Source organism: Lissotriton helveticus, chromosome 8 (genome assembly GCF_964261635.1).
Source record: "Lissotriton helveticus chromosome 8, aLisHel1.1, whole genome shotgun sequence".
Taxonomy (NCBI): domain Eukaryota; kingdom Metazoa; phylum Chordata; class Amphibia; order Caudata; family Salamandridae; genus Lissotriton; species Lissotriton helveticus.
This window is the reverse complement of record NC_136069.1, coordinates 1,670,946,322-1,670,965,830: the sequence shown is the minus strand read 5'-3', so window position 1 is coordinate 1,670,965,830 and position 19,509 is coordinate 1,670,946,322. Positions and strand designations below refer to the sequence as shown.

Genomic DNA, 19,509 nt, shown 5'->3' with positions numbered 1-19,509 from the left:
AGAAACAGGAGTGTGAGACACAGCCACAGATGCAGTGACTGACACATGAGCCATAGACCCAGACACACTGCCAGCACCAGAAACAGGAGTGTGAGACACAGCCACAGCTCTAGTGACTGACACATGAGCCATAGACCCAGACACACTGCCAGGACATGTCCCTGTACAGTGACCAACAAATACCATGCCAGCATCTGAGACATGAGAGTGGCGGACACACACAGTGCCAGTACCTGAAACAGGAGAGGGCACAACTGACACAGTGCTACTACATGAGGCATGACAGCGAACAACAGACACAGTGCCACTATCTGACACATGAGACTGAACTGCAGCTGACCCACTAGGACCACTGAAATGATGAGCTACAGGGCTGTATGGGCCAGGAGGCAGGGTGGCTCTGGGAGCTGGTGACAGCTGTACTGGAGCGACATTGGGGTGGTCAGGTGTCACTGGTGTGTGTCTCCGTTTCTTTGGGATATGTAGGGGCACACAGGACATGACTGGACTGGTAAGTGGTTTGGCCTCATCAGAAACATCAACTCTCAAAGGTGGATCATGTGCTGGTGGGGGTCTGCTCTCTGGGGACGTGCTGGACCCTGCTTGACGTTTGCTGTGGCCCTGCCTTCTGTCCTCTGCATCATGTGTAATGGGGGATGCAACAACAGTGTACTCCTTCCTCTGCTTCGGCGGGGTGTGGATGGGAGTAGAGGTATGGGGGGACTCTACCGCTGACACATGTTTTTTTTACGTTCCTTCAACAACATCAGTCTCAGGGCAGCCAGGGGTGATGTATGCCTGTCCTTGATGGAGCTCGTGTCCATGGGAGAATCCTCGGCCCTGGGATGTGCCTTGGCCGTAGGAGGTGTCCTGTCTCTGGAATGTCCCTGATCCCTGGGCGGTGGCCTGTCCCTGGGAGCAGGCTTGTCCTTTGTAGTGTCCCTGTCCATTGTAGTGTACCTGTCCTTTGAAGCGTCCTTGTCCTTGGGAGTGTCCCTGGTCTTGGGAGGTGCCCTTTCCTTTGTAGTGTCCTTGTGAGTGTCCCTGGCCTTGGGAGGTGCCCTTTCCTTTGTAGTGTCCTTGTCCTTGGGAGTGTCCCTGGCCTTGGGAGGTGCCCTTTCCTTTGTAGTGTCCTTGTCCTTGGGAGTGTCCCTCGCCTTGGGAGGTGCCCTTTCCTTTGTAGTGTCCTTGTGAGTGTCCCTGGCCTTGGGAGGTGCCCTTTCCTTTGTAGTGTCCTTGTCCTTGGGAGTGTCCCTGGCCTTGGGAGGTGCCCTTTCCTTTGTAGTGTCCTTGTCCTTGGGAGTGTCCCTGGCCTTGGGAGGTGCCCTTTCCGCTGTAGTGTCCTTGTCCTTGGGAGTGTCCCTGGCCTTGGGAGGTGCCCTTTCCTTTGTAGTGTCCTTGTCCTTGGGAGTGTCCCTGGCCTTGGGAGGTGCCCTTTCCTTTGTAGTGTCCTTGTCCTTGGGAGTGTCCCTGGCCTTGGGAGTACCTTTTGAGGGGGAGGCTTGTGTTACATGTGAATCCCTGTCCCCAAACACCCCTTGTGAATCCTGTGTGTCAACTCCAGGGTAGCTGATATCGTGTTCGGTTAAAGATTTCCTTGTCCTAGGGGATGGTGTCTGTGCCCTCCGTGCCCTGCCTTGCTCCCTGTGGCTGCTTCTAGTGCAATAACCCGAAAATGAGGCCTGGTCTGAAATGTCACTCTCCCCTGAGACATCAAGTGGTGTGGATGGGGGAACTGAAGTAGAACCTTGTCCATGCGACTGTAGAATGGCTGCAGACACTGTGTTTGCTAATGACTAAACTGTTCTGTGGAGGCCAGCAACATCGCCATGCATCCCCTCCATGAATGCTACCACCTGCCCCAACTTCCTATCGTGGTCTTGGAATGCATTGATCATGTTGGTCTGCCCTACACACAGCTGTCGCAGCAGATCAACAGCCTCAACATAAAGTGCACTTTATGTCACAGAGGCAGGGGTAGCGGTGCCTGCACCGAAGGCAACTCTGCTCCCCCTACTCTGGCGAGCACGAGCAGTACTTGTTCCAGTTGGTGGCAGTGTGGTCCCTGTATGCTGTGTACCGACTGAAGGTGTTGATTGCCCACTCCCTGTGTCTACCAACAGTGCTGACTCACCAACACTTTCTGAAGATGAGGACGATGGTTTATCCACATGTGACTTTTCAGGGACAGTTCTGTCCCCCTTTCCGGGGCTGCTCTCTTCAGCCTCAGTCTGCGTGTGTGTGATCTTGGCTCCGGATGCATTGGCATCACTCATCTCAGTCGTCTGTGGTTCAGTGCCCTCTGCCAAATCTGAAAGAGAGAGAAAAGAGGTTTAACTAAGTGCCACACTCACGTACTGAAGGTTACAAAATCACAACTTTCCTCACAGTCGACTAACACGTAACACCCATCCTGCACACAAACCACCCATAACAGACATCCTCATGTCAAAGAACCGGGGGTGCCTGTGAAACATGTACATCAAACAAACAGGGCAAGTGCATGCAGACCACCACACATGTGATGCCATGGGACCACAGACCTCAACGGCATGTCCTGGGATCCTGCACTACAATGCAACTGGTATGTCCACCTGGCGGACATGGATGCTAACGCTCACTCCGCTAATGGCACCAACATGCATTTGCAGCACAACATATACACCACAGATGTCACTACTGTGTCTGAGCAGCAATACATGCATGCACTCACAAGTCACAAACCCATTCAGTGGCCTTGCGAAGGTGCAGCTTGACCTACCATGATGGGAGACAAGAGGGTAACGTCAGTGGACAGTTGGACATTCACAAACATAATAGCAACACGTATCTTTCAGCAGCCATGCACAGTACAACACATGTGAAGGTCCCACAGCACACCGCCAAGCTTGCAGAAGCCAGGAGTCAGTGACCACCTCATGCACACCAACATGTCCCCCACTGCACTTACCACCTGTCCGGGGGCACCGTAGAGCCGTTCATAGTGGCGGAGCACACCGTCCACAAGGACATCCAGCTCCGCTGCGGTGAAGGGATGAGACCGGATATCTTGCAATCTCGACATGGCAAGGTCCTGGACTGTGGCACTACAGCAGCAGTTGTTGGATAGCTCAGCAGCAGCAGGTCGAAGTGATGGGTGCAGGCAGCAGTTATTGGATAGCTCAGCAGCAGCAGGTCGAGGTGATGGGTGCAGGCAGCAGTTGTTTGATAGCTCAGCAGCAGCAGGTCGAGGTGATGGGGGCAGGCAGCAGTTGATGGATAGTTCAGCAGCAGCAGGTCGAGGTGATGGGTGCAGGCAGCAGTTGTTGGATAGCTCAGCAGCAGTTGTTGGATAGCTCAGCAGCAGCAGGTTGAGGTGATGGGTGCAGGCAGCAGTTGATGGATAGCTCAGCAGCAGCAGGTCTAGGTGATGGGTGCAGGCAGCAGTTGTTGGATAGCTCAGCAGCAGCAGGTCAAGGTGATGGGGGCAGGCAGCAGTGGCAGGAAGCAGTGAATGTGTGCTGCTGAAATTCACACATTTATAGGGCCCTGAGCTCACATCAGTGGCACACGTCTGCAGCAATTGGTCTTCCCGGGATGCCTCATTCAAAATGAACCAATGACTGGCCCTGGTGTGGCGGTGCACGGCTTCCGCTATTTTTGAATGCGCTTACGCGGTCCGCGTTACCTGTTCCCATTGGCTACATGTGCACGGACCGTCACGGTCACACACCGGCAACCGCATGTGCGCGCTACCGCAATGGTGCATCATTTGAAATTAATCACTCACTGGCGTCGCTATGGTGGAGCACGCATTCCGCGGGGGCAGGGAAGGCTAACACATACATTTGAATATTCAATTGGAAATGGCAGTTAGTACCCTTACAGTCACATTGCAGCACCTACCGCAGACCGCCGGGCCTGGCCGGTCACCCACCGCCGGGCTTGGCCGGTCACCCACTGCAAGACCTGGCCGGTCACCAGCCCAGGGCCGGCGGTGGGTGACCGGACTGGGCCATCCATGCCAGGGTGACCTCAATGCACAGGGCGCTCACCCACCGCCAGCACACGGTGGTGGGTGACCGGCCAGGCCCGGTGGTGGGTAACCGGCCAGGCCCGGCGGTGGGTGACCGGCAAGGGCGGTGGTGAATGACCGGTAAGGGCCGGCAGTGGGTGACCGTCCGGCACCGGTGGTGGGTGACCGGCCGGGGCCGGCGGTGGGTGACCGCCCTGGGCTGGCGGTGAGTGACCGCCCAGGGCCGGCGGTGGGTGACCGGCCAGGCCCGGTGGTGGGTGACCGGCCAGGCCCGGCGGTGGGTGACCTGCCAGGGCCATCCATGCCAGGGTGACCTCAATGCACAGGGTGCTCACCCACCACCAGCACCCGGCGGTGGGTGACCGCCCAGGGCCGGCGGGGGGTGACCTGCCAGGACCATCCATGCCAGGGTGACCTCAATGCACAGGGCGCTCACCCACCACCAGCACCCGGCGGTGGGTGACCGGCCAGGCCCGGCGTTGGGTGACCTGCCAGGGCCGGCGGTCTGCGGTGGGTGCTGCAATGTGACTTTAAGGGGGGTACCAACTGCCATTTCCACTTGCATATTCAAATTTATGTGTTAGCCTGCCGTGCCTCCGCGGAATGCGTGCTCCGCCATTGCGATGCCAGTGAGTGATGATTTTCAAAAGATGCACCATCGCGGTAGTGCGCACATGCGTTTGGCGGGGTGTGACCGTGATGGTCCTTGACCATGCAGCATATGTTATGCACAATTGCAGTATCAAGGTTCCTCCTCTGTGTTGGGGGAATGTGTATCCGGATGGCGTGTGTACACACACTGCATGTCTCCGCACACATGTAATGTTCATATGTGTGTCGCCTGTTGTGTAGTGTTGTGTGCCCATGCATGTCATGTGAGGATGCACAGCATTTTAGGTGGGGTCATGGGTGCATGAAGATAAGGAGGGTGTGTTCCATGTTCGTGTTGTGTGTGCACGTCCATGTGTGTCTGTGGGGATGCTTGTCCACACTTGTGCACTCTGTCATGTGATGTTGGCTGTTCTCTCAACATGTGTGCACGTTACATTGGACATGTTTGCACACAGGATGTTGTTTGTGGGTGAACATTGTGGGTGGAGTTAGCTGAAGTGCCTTATATATCGGTCACGTCACACATACAATCAGTGTCTGCAACATGTATTATTTGAATGTTGTTGGTCAAGATGTAATAGTGTGGCACAGCTATGCAGTGTTGGTCAATTGACATCTGCTCCCATCTACTCCCGCACAGGAGGGCTCCAAATGTGCATCGACCCTACACTGTGCTGGAGGACATGGTTAACGAGGAGGTGATCCGCAAATTCTGGCTTGACCGACGTAGATTGCAGGAGCTTGTAGCCCAATTGGCACCTCATCTGCAGCCACGCAGAACATATCCAGAAGCTATTACACCCACAGCAAAGGTGATGGCGGCACTTCACTTCTTCGCAACAGGCACTTTCCAGTACACAGTTGGTCATTCCGGGGGGATGTCACAATCCATGTTCAGCATGGTACTGCGGGATGTGCTGGATGCCATGATGCATTACAAGGATGATTACATCCATTTCCCACGGCCGGCAGAGTTGGCAGCAGTCAAAGGGGACTTCTATGCCCTGGGCCAGATTCCACACGTAGTGGGTGCCATTGATGGCCCACATATTGGTCTCATTCCACCCCAGGCACGTGAACCCGTATATCGCAATCGGAAGCACTACCATTCGACTAACGTACAAGTGGTGTGCCTGGCTGACAACATCATCTCCCATGTGTGTGCCAGATTTCCCAGGTCCGCACATGACTCCCACATCCTGCGGGTCAGCACTGTCCCCCAACTGATGGGCAATCTGCATCAAGAACGTGCGTGGCTTGTAGGTGAGTGTGCTGTGATGACTATTGTGTTGTATGTGTGCCATGCTGTTCCCAACAATCCTGGTAATGATGTATGTGTCTGTCATCCCTCCACCTAGGTGACTCTGCGTACCCAAACCGACCGTGGCTGCTAAGCCCCCTATGGAATCCAACTACCCCAGGTGAAATACGCTATAATGAGGGCCATGGGAAGACACGTTGGGTTGTGGAACGTACATTTGGACTGCTGAAGTCTAGGTTTCGCTGCCTGAATAAAACCGGAGGGGCCCTGCCATACTCACCCGGCAAAGTATGCAGAATAGTGATTGCCTGCTGCATGCTCCACAACCTGGCCTTACGCAACAATATTGAACTGATCATGGACCCTGCAGACCAACAGGTTGCTCCGCCTCCCATCGCACCCATGTCCAGTGATGAGGATAGTGGGGAGGAAGAAGCTGTGGACCAGAGGCGTGAGCTCATTGCTCGCTACTTTCCTTGAATGTGAGTAACTACCTCTTGCACTGCTGTTCAATGCGTGATGTATGTCTGCTTTAGATGGTTGGATGTGGTATGTGAATGCTGCCTGTTATGTTATGTTTGCACATCGGTGTGGGCCACGGTGTACGAGCAATGCTCCCTGATGTGTGTCCTGTTATCCGCTGACTTTGTGATGATTGTGGTTTGTGGGATGTTGCAGTACGTTCTTTTGTGATGGTTGTGATTCAGTTTCCTGACCTGTGCTTGTTGTTCTCTGTTTGTCCCTAGGTCACTCACACCGAGCCAGGATTCAAAACAACATTGATCCCTGCACCTGCTGATGACAACAACTGAGACATACCTGTATATAAACATGGAGATCACACAATATTGAGCGTTACAGTGATTTTTATTTACAGGGTGTAGAAAAGTGTTTGTGCATATTTACAAAAAGGAGGTGGTGGGCAAGAGTGAGTTGAAAGTCATGTCAGATGAAGACACCGATCGGGACACCACATTGTAAGATGTACACCTAGTCCAACAGACGTTTGACAATGCTTGGCAATGTGGGACATGATAGTTCCCTGGGTCAATACCAGGCTCAAGGAAGGGTGAAGTCATTTTCGGCCCCTCTTCGGGCGGGTGGATGGAGCACTGCCACTGCTCTGTGCTGGGTCCAGCCTCGGAAGGCCCCTCCGTCTTGGAGCCGGAGCAGACCCAGCTGTGGGGGCAGGTTGTTCTGGGTCCACCTCCCTGTCAGTGGCCTCAGGTGATGGTGGCGGTGGTGTTGGTGACCTGTCCCGCTGGGCACTTGGGGGAGGGGGAGGTGGTGTGGCGCGGGATAACCACTCCCTCCAAAGTGCCATTTGCTGCCCCATGAGGTCCACAATTTGGCCATACGTGTGTCCATGGACCTCAACAGCTGGCAGGTCTGTTGCGAATCTTGATGGGCCCGATCAGCCTGTGCCTGCGACCGCTGGTAGGAGGCATTCACTCTGGCAATGGCTTCCAGGGTCTCGTTCCCATGATGGTCTGAGTCTGGTTACACAGAGTGCTGCACGCCAAAATGGAAAAGAACATTGTAAGAAAAATGAAGTTTGAGAAGACAAAAGAAGGTGTGCTTCAGGTCCAATTACAGTGCAGTTTATTGAATCTTGTCCCTAATCCTGCTAGAGCACCCCGTTGAATATCGGACACAGGTTAAAATTGGTACAACTATAAATTCACGTCAAAGACTTTTTCTCGGAACATGAAGGAGCAACGTTTTTGTGGAGATTGTTGCAATGGACTTTGATTTCGAATGGACATTCACAGCACTGATTCGTATCATGTTATATACGTCTTTATTTGTAATTCATTGGATGATTTGAGTGGCGACTCAAACTGTTTGTTTATTTTCAAGTTTATAAATGTACATAGGGAATCGGGGGACTGTCAGCATTGGATATCTTTAGTATTAGAGAGAGTGAGGGGGAAGGTGCACTTTAAGAAACACGGTGAGGCACATATACCACGTGATGAAGAAATGAACACATGTGGGTGGAAAGGGTTATAAATGGCTACGCAGAGAGTAGAATAACTTAGTATCCAGTCGAAGGGAGATGAGGAAAGATAGGCGGTTTAATATTCAGAACGCTTGAGCAGGTATGTCCAGGGATTGACTGCGAGTTTAGAAATGTAGACGTGGGTTGCACTTTTGCAGATTGTTCACTTTTGTTTTTTTTAAATAGGTTTCGAGCGCTAGGTTGACCGGGAGGGCACATTGAGATCATGTTTAATGGGAACTGGGGCCGGGTAGTTAACAGCGCACGCACGAGTCAATATATACTATTTAGTTATATCACTGATGAATTAGGAGGGACACTTGGGCGAAATGTCAGTTGTAGCAGTGTCGTGTAAATGGAGCCTTTACTAAAATATGCTTTTAACATTATAGATACCCCCGAAGAAGGTTGTGCAGACCGAAATGCATTGGGTAGAATGGAATGTTCTGGAACTATGACGTTTTAAGTTAAAGCCTGTGATGAAGCCCGGATGGGCACTCTCTGAGTATTAAGATGCATAAAACATGAAAACTTTATGTCTTTGACGTGATGGTGAAAAAAAACGAGTAAACTTTGGAATAAAACTTGGAATAAAAATTGGATGAATCTGGTGAAAATATGGAATACGTGTGAATATCATTTACATTTGTGTATACGGCTGTGCAACTCCTTTGTGGCACGGACATTCCGTGCTACCTACAGAGCTGCTCACCTGTGTCCTCCCACGTCCACTCTCCCTGCTTGCCTGAGACGTTGATGGCACATCATCGTCCGATGGGTCAGGCAGGGTGGCACTGGCAGGGTTGGTGGTGGTGGTGGTGGTGGTGGTGGTGGTGGTGGTGCTGGTGGTGGTAGCTGCACAGCTCACAGTGGCAGTTGTTTGTGTAGTACCATTGGCCAAGGTGGTGGAGGCAGGGCTGTCCTGGGAGCCTGATGGCCCTGGAAGTGTGCTTGGCCCAGCATCGTCCTCTGCACCCGAGGTGACCTGGGAATCCTCTCCGGAGAGACCTGGCTGTGAGGGGGCAACTGCTGCTGTCGGTTGGTGTTTTGGCGTGTCAAGTCGTGATCACCTGAGGGACAAGAATGTAAGAATCAATGCTGTGGACATGACAGGTTTCTTGTAGTTACATTTCAAATCTCTATGGAATCAGGACATAGTTGTTGGTGTCATCATATTGGTGTTGCACACATGAGTGGACATTTTGGTGGTGTGGAGGTGGGGAGACAATACTTGGCTATGTGTGGTACTGTCCTGCTATTGGATGGTGCCCCTGTGCAGATGGCTACCTACCTGTAAGTTTGAAGGGGGAGATGCACTGATCACCAAATGGTGGGTGGACCACATCTTGCTCTGGGATGGGACATGTGGGCCTGTTGGGAGTTGTACTGCAGGACACCCCCCCGACAACCCCAACCCTCCCAGGAGACATGTGGGGCTGTTGGGAGTTGTACTGCAGGACCCCCATACACCCCCACCCTCCCAGGAGACATGTGGGCCTGTTGGGAGTTGTACTGCAGGACCCCCCCCCCCACACCCACACCCCCAGGTGACATGTGGGCCTGTTGGGAGTTGTAGTGCTGGACCCCCACCCCCACCCTCCCAGGAGACATGTGGACCTGTTGGGAGTTGTAGTACTAGACCCCCACCCCACCCCCACCCTCCCAGGAGACATATGGGCCTGTTGGGAGTTGTAGTGCTGGACCCCCACCCTCCCAGGAGACATGTGGGCCTGTTGGGAGTTGTAGTGCAGGACCCCCCCACACACCCCCACCCTCCCGGGACACATGTGGGCCTGTAGGGAGTTGTAGTGCAGGACCCCCCCACACACCCCACCCTCCCAGGAGACATGTGGGCCTGTTGGGAGTTGTAGTGCTGGACCCCCACCCCCACCCCACCCTCCCAGGAGACATGTGGGCCTGTTGGGAGTTGTAGTGCTGGACCCCCACCCCCACCCTCCCAGGAGACATGTGGGCCTGTTGGGAGTTGTAGTGCTGGACCCCCACCCTCCCAGGAGACATGTGGACCTGTTGGGAGTTGTAGTGCTGGACCCCCCACACCCCCACCCTCCCAGGAGACATGTGGGCCTGTTGGGAGTTGTACTGCAGGACCCCCCCCACACCCCCACCCTCCCAGGAGACATGTGGGCCTGTTGGGAGTTGTAGTGCAGGACACCCCCCCCCACACACCCCCACCCTCCCAAGAGACATGTGGGCCTGTTGGGAGTTGTAGTGCAGGACCCCCCCACACACCCACAGCCTCCCAGGGGACATGTGGGCCTGTTGGGAGTTGTACTGCAGGACCCCCCGCCCCACACCCCAACCCTCCCAGGAGACATGTGGGCCTGTTGGGAGTTGTAGTGTTCACCTCTTGCCCACATGCGAGCATGGGAAGGTAGGAGGCAACATTTGTGGTTGATCATGGTGGGTGCATTTGAGCCCTGGCATTCACATTTGGGTGATTGTGTGATTCACATGCATGGTTTGGAGTTTGGGAGATGTGTCTTAGCAATTGTGCAAGGCAGAACATTACAGTGTGATAGTGTTAATTGGTATGTACTTACCAGCCTCAATTCCCTCTTCTATTCCTTCCAGGCTCTCAGGGTGCAGTATGCCAAGCACCTTCTCCTCCCATTCGGTAAATGGTATGGGATCCGGGGGAATGCCGCCGCCAGTGTGGTGTGCCCGCAGGTGGTTCTTGGCCCGGATGCCCTTCACCCTTGTCTTGAGGTTGTGCCACCGCCTCTGGATGTCGTGTTTGGTGCGTGGCACGGTCCCTGAGGCATTGACTCTGATCACTATCCTGTCCCACATGGTGGTTTTAGTTGCCAAGGTGGTCTGCTGGACTAGGGTACCAAACAAATGTGGTTCCACACAAATGATTTCATTGACTATGACCTTCAACTCACTCTCTGTGAACTTGGGGTTTTTCTTGGGTGCCATGTTGTGTGGTATGTAGGGATGGTGCTGTGAGGGTTGGTGTGATGGGTGTGTAGGTTGTATGTGTGTTTGTGTATCTCTGTTGTTTATGATGTTGTGCCTCTTTGTTCCAGCTGTGCTGTGATGCAAAGGATTGTGGTAATGGGAGGGATTCCTTTTATACTCTGTGTGGTGGTTGTGTCCCAATGGTTTAAGGCGGTCAGGTGTTTTGTGGGTGTGTTGACTTGGGTGGTCTTGTTTGTGCTGGGGGGGTGTCATTGGAGCGTGTAGTTGTTGGAGATGGGTGTTCCAGGTGGGTGTGACTTCTGTTATTTTTTGTTTGCTATTTACTACCATCCGCCATTTTTGCTTCGGTTTGACTGCAGGGGTGATGTTCGTTAAGTCCTTCCGCAGCCAAGCCCCGTTTGTCGATGCTTTTTTTCCGCGGCGGTCGTGGAAGTTGGTGAGTTCCGTTGGGATGACGGGGTTATCCTAATCGTGCGTACGGAACCTCCGAAGGTGTGGCGGCGGTTGAGCCTGTTTCCGCGGCCTTTGCGTCCGCGGCGGACAGTGTTTCAGTGGTTCCGTCCGCTTGCTGCGGTCTTTGGTGTGATCCGTCTGTCGCGGTCGGTGAGTGTTGCCAAAAATATCCTAATCGCACCGGTGGTTTATCCGTGGAGCGGTCGGGAGTATTTTTGCCGCGACCATGGCGGACGGAATCCGTTTCCGTCCGCCATCCTAATAGGCCTCATAGTTAGGTCTATAGTGCATTCTAAAGAGAACAGCAAAGGAGAATAGGGAGACAATTCAGCATTGTGCACGTCAAGCTAAGTGCCTACACATTTGCAAAACTTTCTACAAATATGCATATTGAACAACAAACTCTCGCACATTTTTAGACACTTGCATACTTAGGGCCTCATTGGGAGTTTGTGTTATTTAACTAACCTTACAGCTATACCTCAGAGAACGTTAATTATAGCTGCGATCAATATCACTGATTAGGAGTTTGTGAGGAATAACATGCTGATTTTGGTGTTTAACGCACCAAAATCAGCATGATACAGTAACTACTGTATACTTTTTCCCCCGTTGAATTTCTTATTTGTCAAATGTGACTGACCCACTTGTTATCAGGCCCTAAGTGTTTGCATAAAAGAAATGTCGGTCAAAAACCAGAAATAGTGAGCAATGTATTTACAAAATGTGTGTAGTATACTTCCCGTGCAAAAGAGAATAGGCTTTTCATTCTAACATGCTTTTATTTGCACATGCACCCGTGAGACAGGGCCTGAATATACGCTCCCACCCAGATGGGGGGGCATTTAATACCTGCTGTGGAAGAAGGAATGAAGGGTACAAAGGGCTCTGTTGAACACCCACCACGAAGAACTGCATTAAAAAGGCATCTGAACTTTGTGAGAAGGTTCCTGGCCGCCTCATGAATGAAAATGTGTAGGTTTAAAACAAAAAAGGGAATTGAGCACAGTGAACAGCTGACTGTCACAGCACTCCCCCAACATTTGTGAGTACTACAAAATCTAGAATTATTATTTAATTAATTGTGCAGGGTTGCAAAAGTCTGCCCTGCATATTTTACCTGAAGGCGAGACAATATCGCCTAATGACGGCTTTTTTAACCACCCATGACATCTGACAACATGAAGGTTCCCCCAACATCATCAACCCTCGCAGACCCCATCACCCCCTGCACCCATATGCTTTTGTTTGGTCTCTGCAATGTTATGAACTCAGGTTTGAAACGGAAGTAGTGAATGTCACATTCTGAGGCTTGTGATCGGTTTATCCCATACTAGCTAGATGGTGCATGTAGGAGGCGGGCCTAGTATATGGTGATACACCTTGCACTAATCCGGACAACCCTTATAGTGATTTTAGAGATTTTTGATAACCATAGAAAGCTCTCAGTGTGGCAGCTGTGGAGAGCAGCCTTCAGGGTTATCTTGAAACAGTGTTAAGCAACTTTTTTTACCGTTTAATCATGCAGTTTAGGTTAAACGAAAAAGAACCACACAGTGTACATATAAAAATATGTCTATATATTACACAACACTCACAAACACATTGGTATATTTCCAACCCGGGGATATCAACGCAAATACACAACAATACTTCAATTGCAAATAAGATAAGCACCACAAAATACTGTGGTCTCCAGGGGCAGACCAAACCATATGCCAAAAAAGTGGAATGCAAACTGCGACCGAAGTCGGGAGTAAGGCCAGGAGACTAAGAGGAGTTGGAGACACAAGGAACCACCCAAGTTAAGTACCCAGGGACCCCACGGTAGCTGTGTGCAGAGTGGAAACACAGCCACGTGTTCAACAGAAGTAAACGGGAAAGTAATAGTTGAAGTTTTTAAGAAGAAGGACCCTTCCCAGTGGACCCTGAAGAAACCCCCTGAAGACAGAAGGATGGAGAGTTATCCCCACCTGTGGATACCCCAGGAACCGGGATACTTACACCAGGGAAGCCGGGTGCATAAGTGGGAAGTGATGTCGGAAACCGCTTGTTGGACCTGGCCTCGAGGCGTGGTTCCCCCCCGTTCCTCAGCACCCCGTTAGCCTAGCTCTGCATCCAGAAAACCCTGGTCATACTGTCCATGTACACCCAAACTCCCTACACGACCCCACCAGCCGACGACCAGCCCTGCATTTCCCGTCCTCCTTCCCGGCCCCGGGCACCCCGAACCTGCATCACCCCACAGGGCCCCGGCAACCATTTTCCCTTCCCGAGGTCCCTGACTCCTTGGGCCTTGCATCACCCTGGCCCCAGCGAAACCTAGGCTCCAGACGCGCCAGTCCCGGCTAGGGGGTAAAGGGCTCCCAGAGTGAGAGAAGACAGGGAGTTTCGATTGCACCTCCGGCCTGCCCTGAGAGACTGGTTTCTCTCACACCTCTGGCCTTCCCCTGTGGGCCGGTTTCGATCGGACCTCTGGCCTCCCCGAGAGCTGGCTCCAGACCCTGCTGGGCGTCTGGGAATTCCCAGACGCATCTTCAAAGGGATCAAAGGGCCAACCGACGGCCCTCTCCAACGACCAGCCCCCAAGGCATGAGACCTCCGCCTGCGAGAGTCCGGACATCAAAGGGCCCCTGGACTATATCAAGGCCCGCCTAAAAACGAGCGGGCAGTTGTATCCTGGACAAGAGAGCCCTGCTGATCTGTTCGCGGCTTACCCTTGGGGAAAACTCAACCTTCGAACTCTTCGAGCCCTGCTGACGTTGTAGCGGCTCATCCTTGTGAAGTCGGAACTGAAACACCAGAGCCCTGCTGACGCTGTCGCGGCTCCCTCCTCGTAAAGACGGAACTAGAACATCGGAGCCCTGCTGACGCTGTCGCGGCTCGCTCGTGAACTCTAAAGACCTGCATGGAAACATCCTGAGGTCTGCTGACGTGATCGCGGCTCCTCAAGAACTAACCTCCGGATCGAGCCCTGCTGACCTCGTCGCGGCTCGAGGAGTACTCTGGTCCGGCTGGACCATCGACGCTACCAACACGACCTGGTTCGCATGAAGTGAGTGAAGCAGCCAGTACGATCATCATCTTCCGTATCCCCCGGCTCGAGGATTGAGAGCTGTATGCAGGGTACGCATCGTATTGGCCTAAAGACTGAGACTGGCCCGCTTCCTGAATCCCTGAGACTTTACGATCCCTCGATCGCTTGTAAATACGAATGCTGAATCCTTTTTACTGTTGATAAAGAACTTGTTTATTGAAATCCGCGGTGTGGTGTTCGTTCGTAAGTGTGGTGTGAGCTCAGTGTGTACGATCATAGACTCTAAGTCCTCCCCGGTGAGGACCTCACGTTAAGACTCGGCATTACTTGTGGGAGAGGTGGGTCACGAGGTGGTCGGGTGAGCATAACCTGGCCCTCTGGGATCGCCTCTTCTAACACCGCTGTAGGCCACAATGGAGGACTTTGAAAAAGATGCACTGTAGAAGACTATGCAAGCCTCTACTGGAATCCACAGGTGGATTCTTGAAGAGGAGAAGCTGTAAGTAGAGGGCACAGAGTCTACACCACTCGGAAGTGACCAGGGGGCACAGAAAAGCAATATCCACCGATGTTGGAATGCTTAGAAGTGTTGACTGTGACCTTGCTGCTACAGCTGTGACGAACAGGCGACGCTGAGGAAGACCAGGAGCCGTGCACGAGGTGTCCCATGTTGAAAGTCGAGGACCAGGGTTGAGAAAGACCAGGAGCCATTCACGAGCTGTCCCACTTCGGAAGTCAAGGACCAGGGAGTCAGTGTTCGTCGGGAGCACCAACAAGCCTTGGTAGCTGCAACCGGCTTGGAGAACAAAGAAGGAGCAACGTTGGGGCCAGCAAGGTCCAATAGATGCACCATGAGCAGGAGAGTCAGACCAGGCCCCGAGCAAGCAGGGTCCCCACTGGAGCAGAAGAAGACCCTCAAGAGGACCCACCTGCCAAAGGCACAGGAGTCACATGTGAACCTCGAGCCGCTCACCATGAAGGAAGGCCCACGGTGCAGAGGATGCAGTGAGGATGCTGTACTTGGCAGGGATAGATGCTGGAGGTTGGAGCTTCTTGTCGCCCTAAGTGGAGTGCAGAACCAACCAGCCTTGACAATGGCAAGTTGATGCGATGCACAGGGGTTCGGTCCCAGCAGTTACAACGAGGGATACTTACCTCAAAATTGCACAGAGGACCGGTTAGGCCACGAGGGAGTTGCAGAACCACCACCTGTATTGCTGAGACTTTTGAAGTCCATGGGACATCAGGAGCAGCAGACAGGTCAGCTTAATTGCGGTGCCTGCAGATGCAGGGGAGTTATTCCTTCACTCCAAGGGAGATTACTTCAGGTGTCCTTGATGCCCACAGGTCTGGTGAAGATCCTGGAAGAAGCACAGACGCAGACGACAAAGAAGACTAGCAGAACAGCAAGACCAGGAGCAGCAGGAGTCTTCCTTCGTGCAGTCTCGGTTCCAGGCAAAGTCCAGCGAAGTCCAAGTGTCCAGACGATCTAAGAGTGACATGGTTTCAGGCTTGAGTCTTGTCCCACGACTAAACTAACAAAGCACTCACAGGTAAGCCCTTAAGTACCCTAGGAAAAGGGTTGGAACGACTCAGGGTTCCCTCCCAGCGGAGAAGCTGGACAGTGGGGAGGATACTCCCATGTCCTTTGTCCAATTTCATGCCAGAGGGAGAGCCAAGGCCTCCCTGAACTGGCTCAAACTGGAGTATGCAAGGAGGGCACCAAATCTGCCCTTCAAAGCAGTCTGGTGGTGCTGGCAAGTAACCCTGCACCCCAGCCCAACTTACTAAGTCCTGTCTGGGAAGTGGTCACATCTCCCTGTGATAGGAAACCTATTGTTCTACCTTCCCCTGCTCAAGCCTGACTCAGCAGCAGGAGGGCAAAATCGTGTCTGTGGTCAGCAGCAGCACTAGCTGGCTGTCGAACCATGAAATGCTGTTATCGGGAGTACAGGGGGGTACCCCAAGGGAGCCCCCTCAGTACATGGGTTCATACATACAACCCTGGAATCGTTGTTGGGATATGATTCCAAAATGTGTGATACCAAACATGACAGGGTTTGGTGCAGCCACAATATGGTTAGACATCCTGTAATGACTGATATCCACTATTTGTATTAAAATTGCTGACCGCACTAACAAAGACTGGAGAATGGACTCTAGGATTTGTAGGGGTGTCCTGCTCATGCAAGGGCACCCTCACACTTATAATCAAGCACCCTGTCCTCAGGAGCGAAGAGCTTGTCATAGGGTTGACTTATAGGTTTTAAGTGTAGTGCCTCAGATATATAAAAAAAACTTATATCTGTCATGAGGGGTGCAAGCACCAACTCAAACAGCCTGCAATGGAAGGCCTGTGACTAGAGTCCTGATTAGCAGGATCCTAGTCAGACTTGTCAAAAACATACTGAGACCAAGTAAAAAGTGGAGGTAACCATGGCAGTAGATCCTACTTTCCTACAGTGCAGTATTATGTAGTGTAAGACCAGCAAAGGACAGACACAGGCAGGGTATTAACACAACACCTACTTCAAATCTGTGAAACTCGAGACATCATAGAAATAAACGGAGAAAGAGAGCCTGAAAAGGGTAAGCAGACAAGAAGTGGTAATCTGCCTCATCCTTTACCTATCTACACCAAGGCCTCACATTACGCTGATCTAGAAACACCTGCTGAACTGTACTATTTATTGGTTCAATTACCCTCACCTGTTTACCTCTTGTAGCCATCTGTTCTGCTACTCATTTTAGCCTTATTCTCCTCCTACCACTTCTCTACACTTGGACGTCATGTGTCTCCCACTCTCGCTCATCTCCCTGTGTACCTCCTATTTTTTTTTAATATATTTTTATTAATTATAACACAAGAGTAGAAATGTACATTTCGGGTATTGTTGGTAGAACATATTACAGTGGCGAACGGGCAGATGAAATGAAGAAATACAATACAATTGTAGGCACCCGGAAAGTATCAATACCAGCCGGAGCTGGGTCAAAACAATACAAAACAAATAATCATAAGCAAACATTATCAGAATCTGCCCACCAAGAATACAGGATATAAAAATGGACACTCGACACCCGAATATGCATAACAACAGGCTCAGGAGAATATGCCACATCTCTTGTGAAGAAGGGAAAAGGGAAAAAGATAGGTCATAGAACAAAATAAAGGAAAAGTAAAAAAAAAAAACTCAACCCCCCACCCTGCACCCCTGCGGATGGCTAACGACCTAACCCCACTAGCAGCGTGCCTGTCGCCCCCTAAACTACACCCCAAGGAAGGGAAAAGATGGAGGAGGAATATCTTACGATACGGGCTCCCGGACTCCCCTCCCCCCCGCCGCGAGCAGATGTTCCCTACCTTGGTACTAAGCGAGGTAAAGCAGGCTTATAAGCAAACTGATAGGGAAATCACCAAAAGAGAAAAGACCATCCCGCCCAGCCCCAGACACCACAGAGGCAGCAAATCCCATTGTCGAATACTGTCAGTTCACCAAACTCAAAAAAGCAGAATCCCATCTGGCCCTCACTCCCACGGATACCACCCAGCAGTGTCAAAGGAAGTCCCTGTACAGAATTAAAACAGTCAAGTTCAGCCCTGGCCTCTACGATCCATCACACAAACCCTTTTCGATAGGACCAGCATAATAGCAAAAGAGTCAAAACCTTGTAGAAAAGGGAGGGGATCAATATAGCATGGAAGGGTCAGAAGAGTCAAATCTCGAAGTCTATCTGAAACACGAAAGTCAATCCAAAGAATATCGATGGAGGTCTCCAGAAACGAAGAAAGAAATAAGTCCTGTGCGGGCGATGACTTTGCCGAGCTTGCTGGCTGATCAGGGGCTCCAGTCGCGGGCTGCTGTAGTTGCGCAGATACAATAGGCATCAGATTATAATGATGCTCGGGGTTCTCCTCTCGGTTAAAATCAAGCTTCGCGGGGGTCACCATATGTTGCGGGTCTGACTCTGGGCTAGGGTCCGGTCTCGAACAAATAGTCTCGATGCGTACAGTCAAGTTGTGGAGAGCAGCCTCCATTTGCCAGTGAAGAGCCTCGATGGCGGCCATTACAGTCCCCAGTGTCGGTCCACACGTCGTCCGATCCATCTCCGCTTAATCGATGACAAAGCAGGTCATCAACCCCGGAGGCCGGCTACTCCGGGGAAACCAACTGGAGTGGGGTGGGCGAAGGCGACCGGCGACTTTCAGGCTTTGCGCTCTTTACACCGCTGCCGAGAGCGGGGGCCCCCCCCCGCGGACCCCGAGGGCTGCAGCAGGGTCCCAGGAACCGGATCCCCACTCACCGCGGCATCCACGTCCCGTCGCCATCTGGCCAGTATACGCAGGGACTCGAGACCACCACCAGGATCGAGAATTCGTGTCACTCCAATGAGACCGGACCCTGCCAGGTACCTGCGGCCGATGTTGTTCAACTGAAACCCGGCTGGGTCAGTACTCGAGGCCCCGGCTTATAGTCTGGAGGAGGCCCGAAAATGACAGACGGTGTAACTTTGTCAAAAAAGGTGATAAAGACTCCGGGATTGCGCCCCTGGACTCAGAGACGATTCAGACACACGGAAGTCTGGCGGGAGGTCAGGATTAAGTTCAGGATAGATCCGCCAGCGACGGAGGTCGACGGAGACGGGAGCTTATGCGGCCATCTTGGTTGCTAGCGTAGCTCCTCCCGTACCTCCTATTTTTAATTGCAACTCTCTATGCCCCCTCCCCTTGCCCACTCTCATTTGTATTGTATACCTCTTTTCAACACAACTTTGTGACTTTGCAGCTAGGCTCACCCTATACACACACAAAGAGACACCACAGATTTAAAGAGACATCAGTGAATTGGATTCCCTCACCCACCTGCACACCTCCATTTGACATGAAACGCGAAGCATTAGCGTTTAGAGCCATCTGCAGGCAGGTGGTTTTTCCCCAGTCCAAGGACCTTCCAGTAAGGACCTGCTCAGCACGCACTTCATCCTTTCTGTAGCACTCTGAGAAAACACCTAAAATCACCATAAAAACATAAAAAAATGGAATTGTGGTCAAGCCAGTCTAAATAATACTGATATCAATGCTAACATTTGGAAATATCAAGCACAAGGAGATAAACATTTCAACAATATGTTAAACTGAAACAACAAACCTAACAATAACCCCAATCTAAAACAGAACCAGAGAC

General features: G+C 52.0%; 1 protein-coding gene across 7 annotated transcripts in view; it reads right to left on the bottom strand.

Moving 5' to 3' along the window:
* Positions 1–19,509, bottom strand: part of LOC144773616 (transient receptor potential cation channel subfamily M member 2-like) — a 4,189,411-nt gene that overhangs the window by 2,503,073 nt on the left and 1,666,829 nt on the right. For 6 of the 7 annotated variants that reach the window (XR_013600029.1, XR_013600030.1, XM_078658762.1 and 3 more), the window contains exon 17: positions 19,188–19,333. The exons of the other annotated variant lie outside the window; for it this stretch is intronic. Coding sequence is in view for 4 of the 6 variants with exons in the window: in XM_078658762.1 (XP_078514888.1) it covers positions 19,188–19,333 (146 nt within the window). In the remaining 2 variants the exon portion in view is untranslated. The remainder of the gene's footprint in view (positions 1–19,187; positions 19,334–19,509) is intronic. 7 annotated transcript variants of the gene reach the window in all.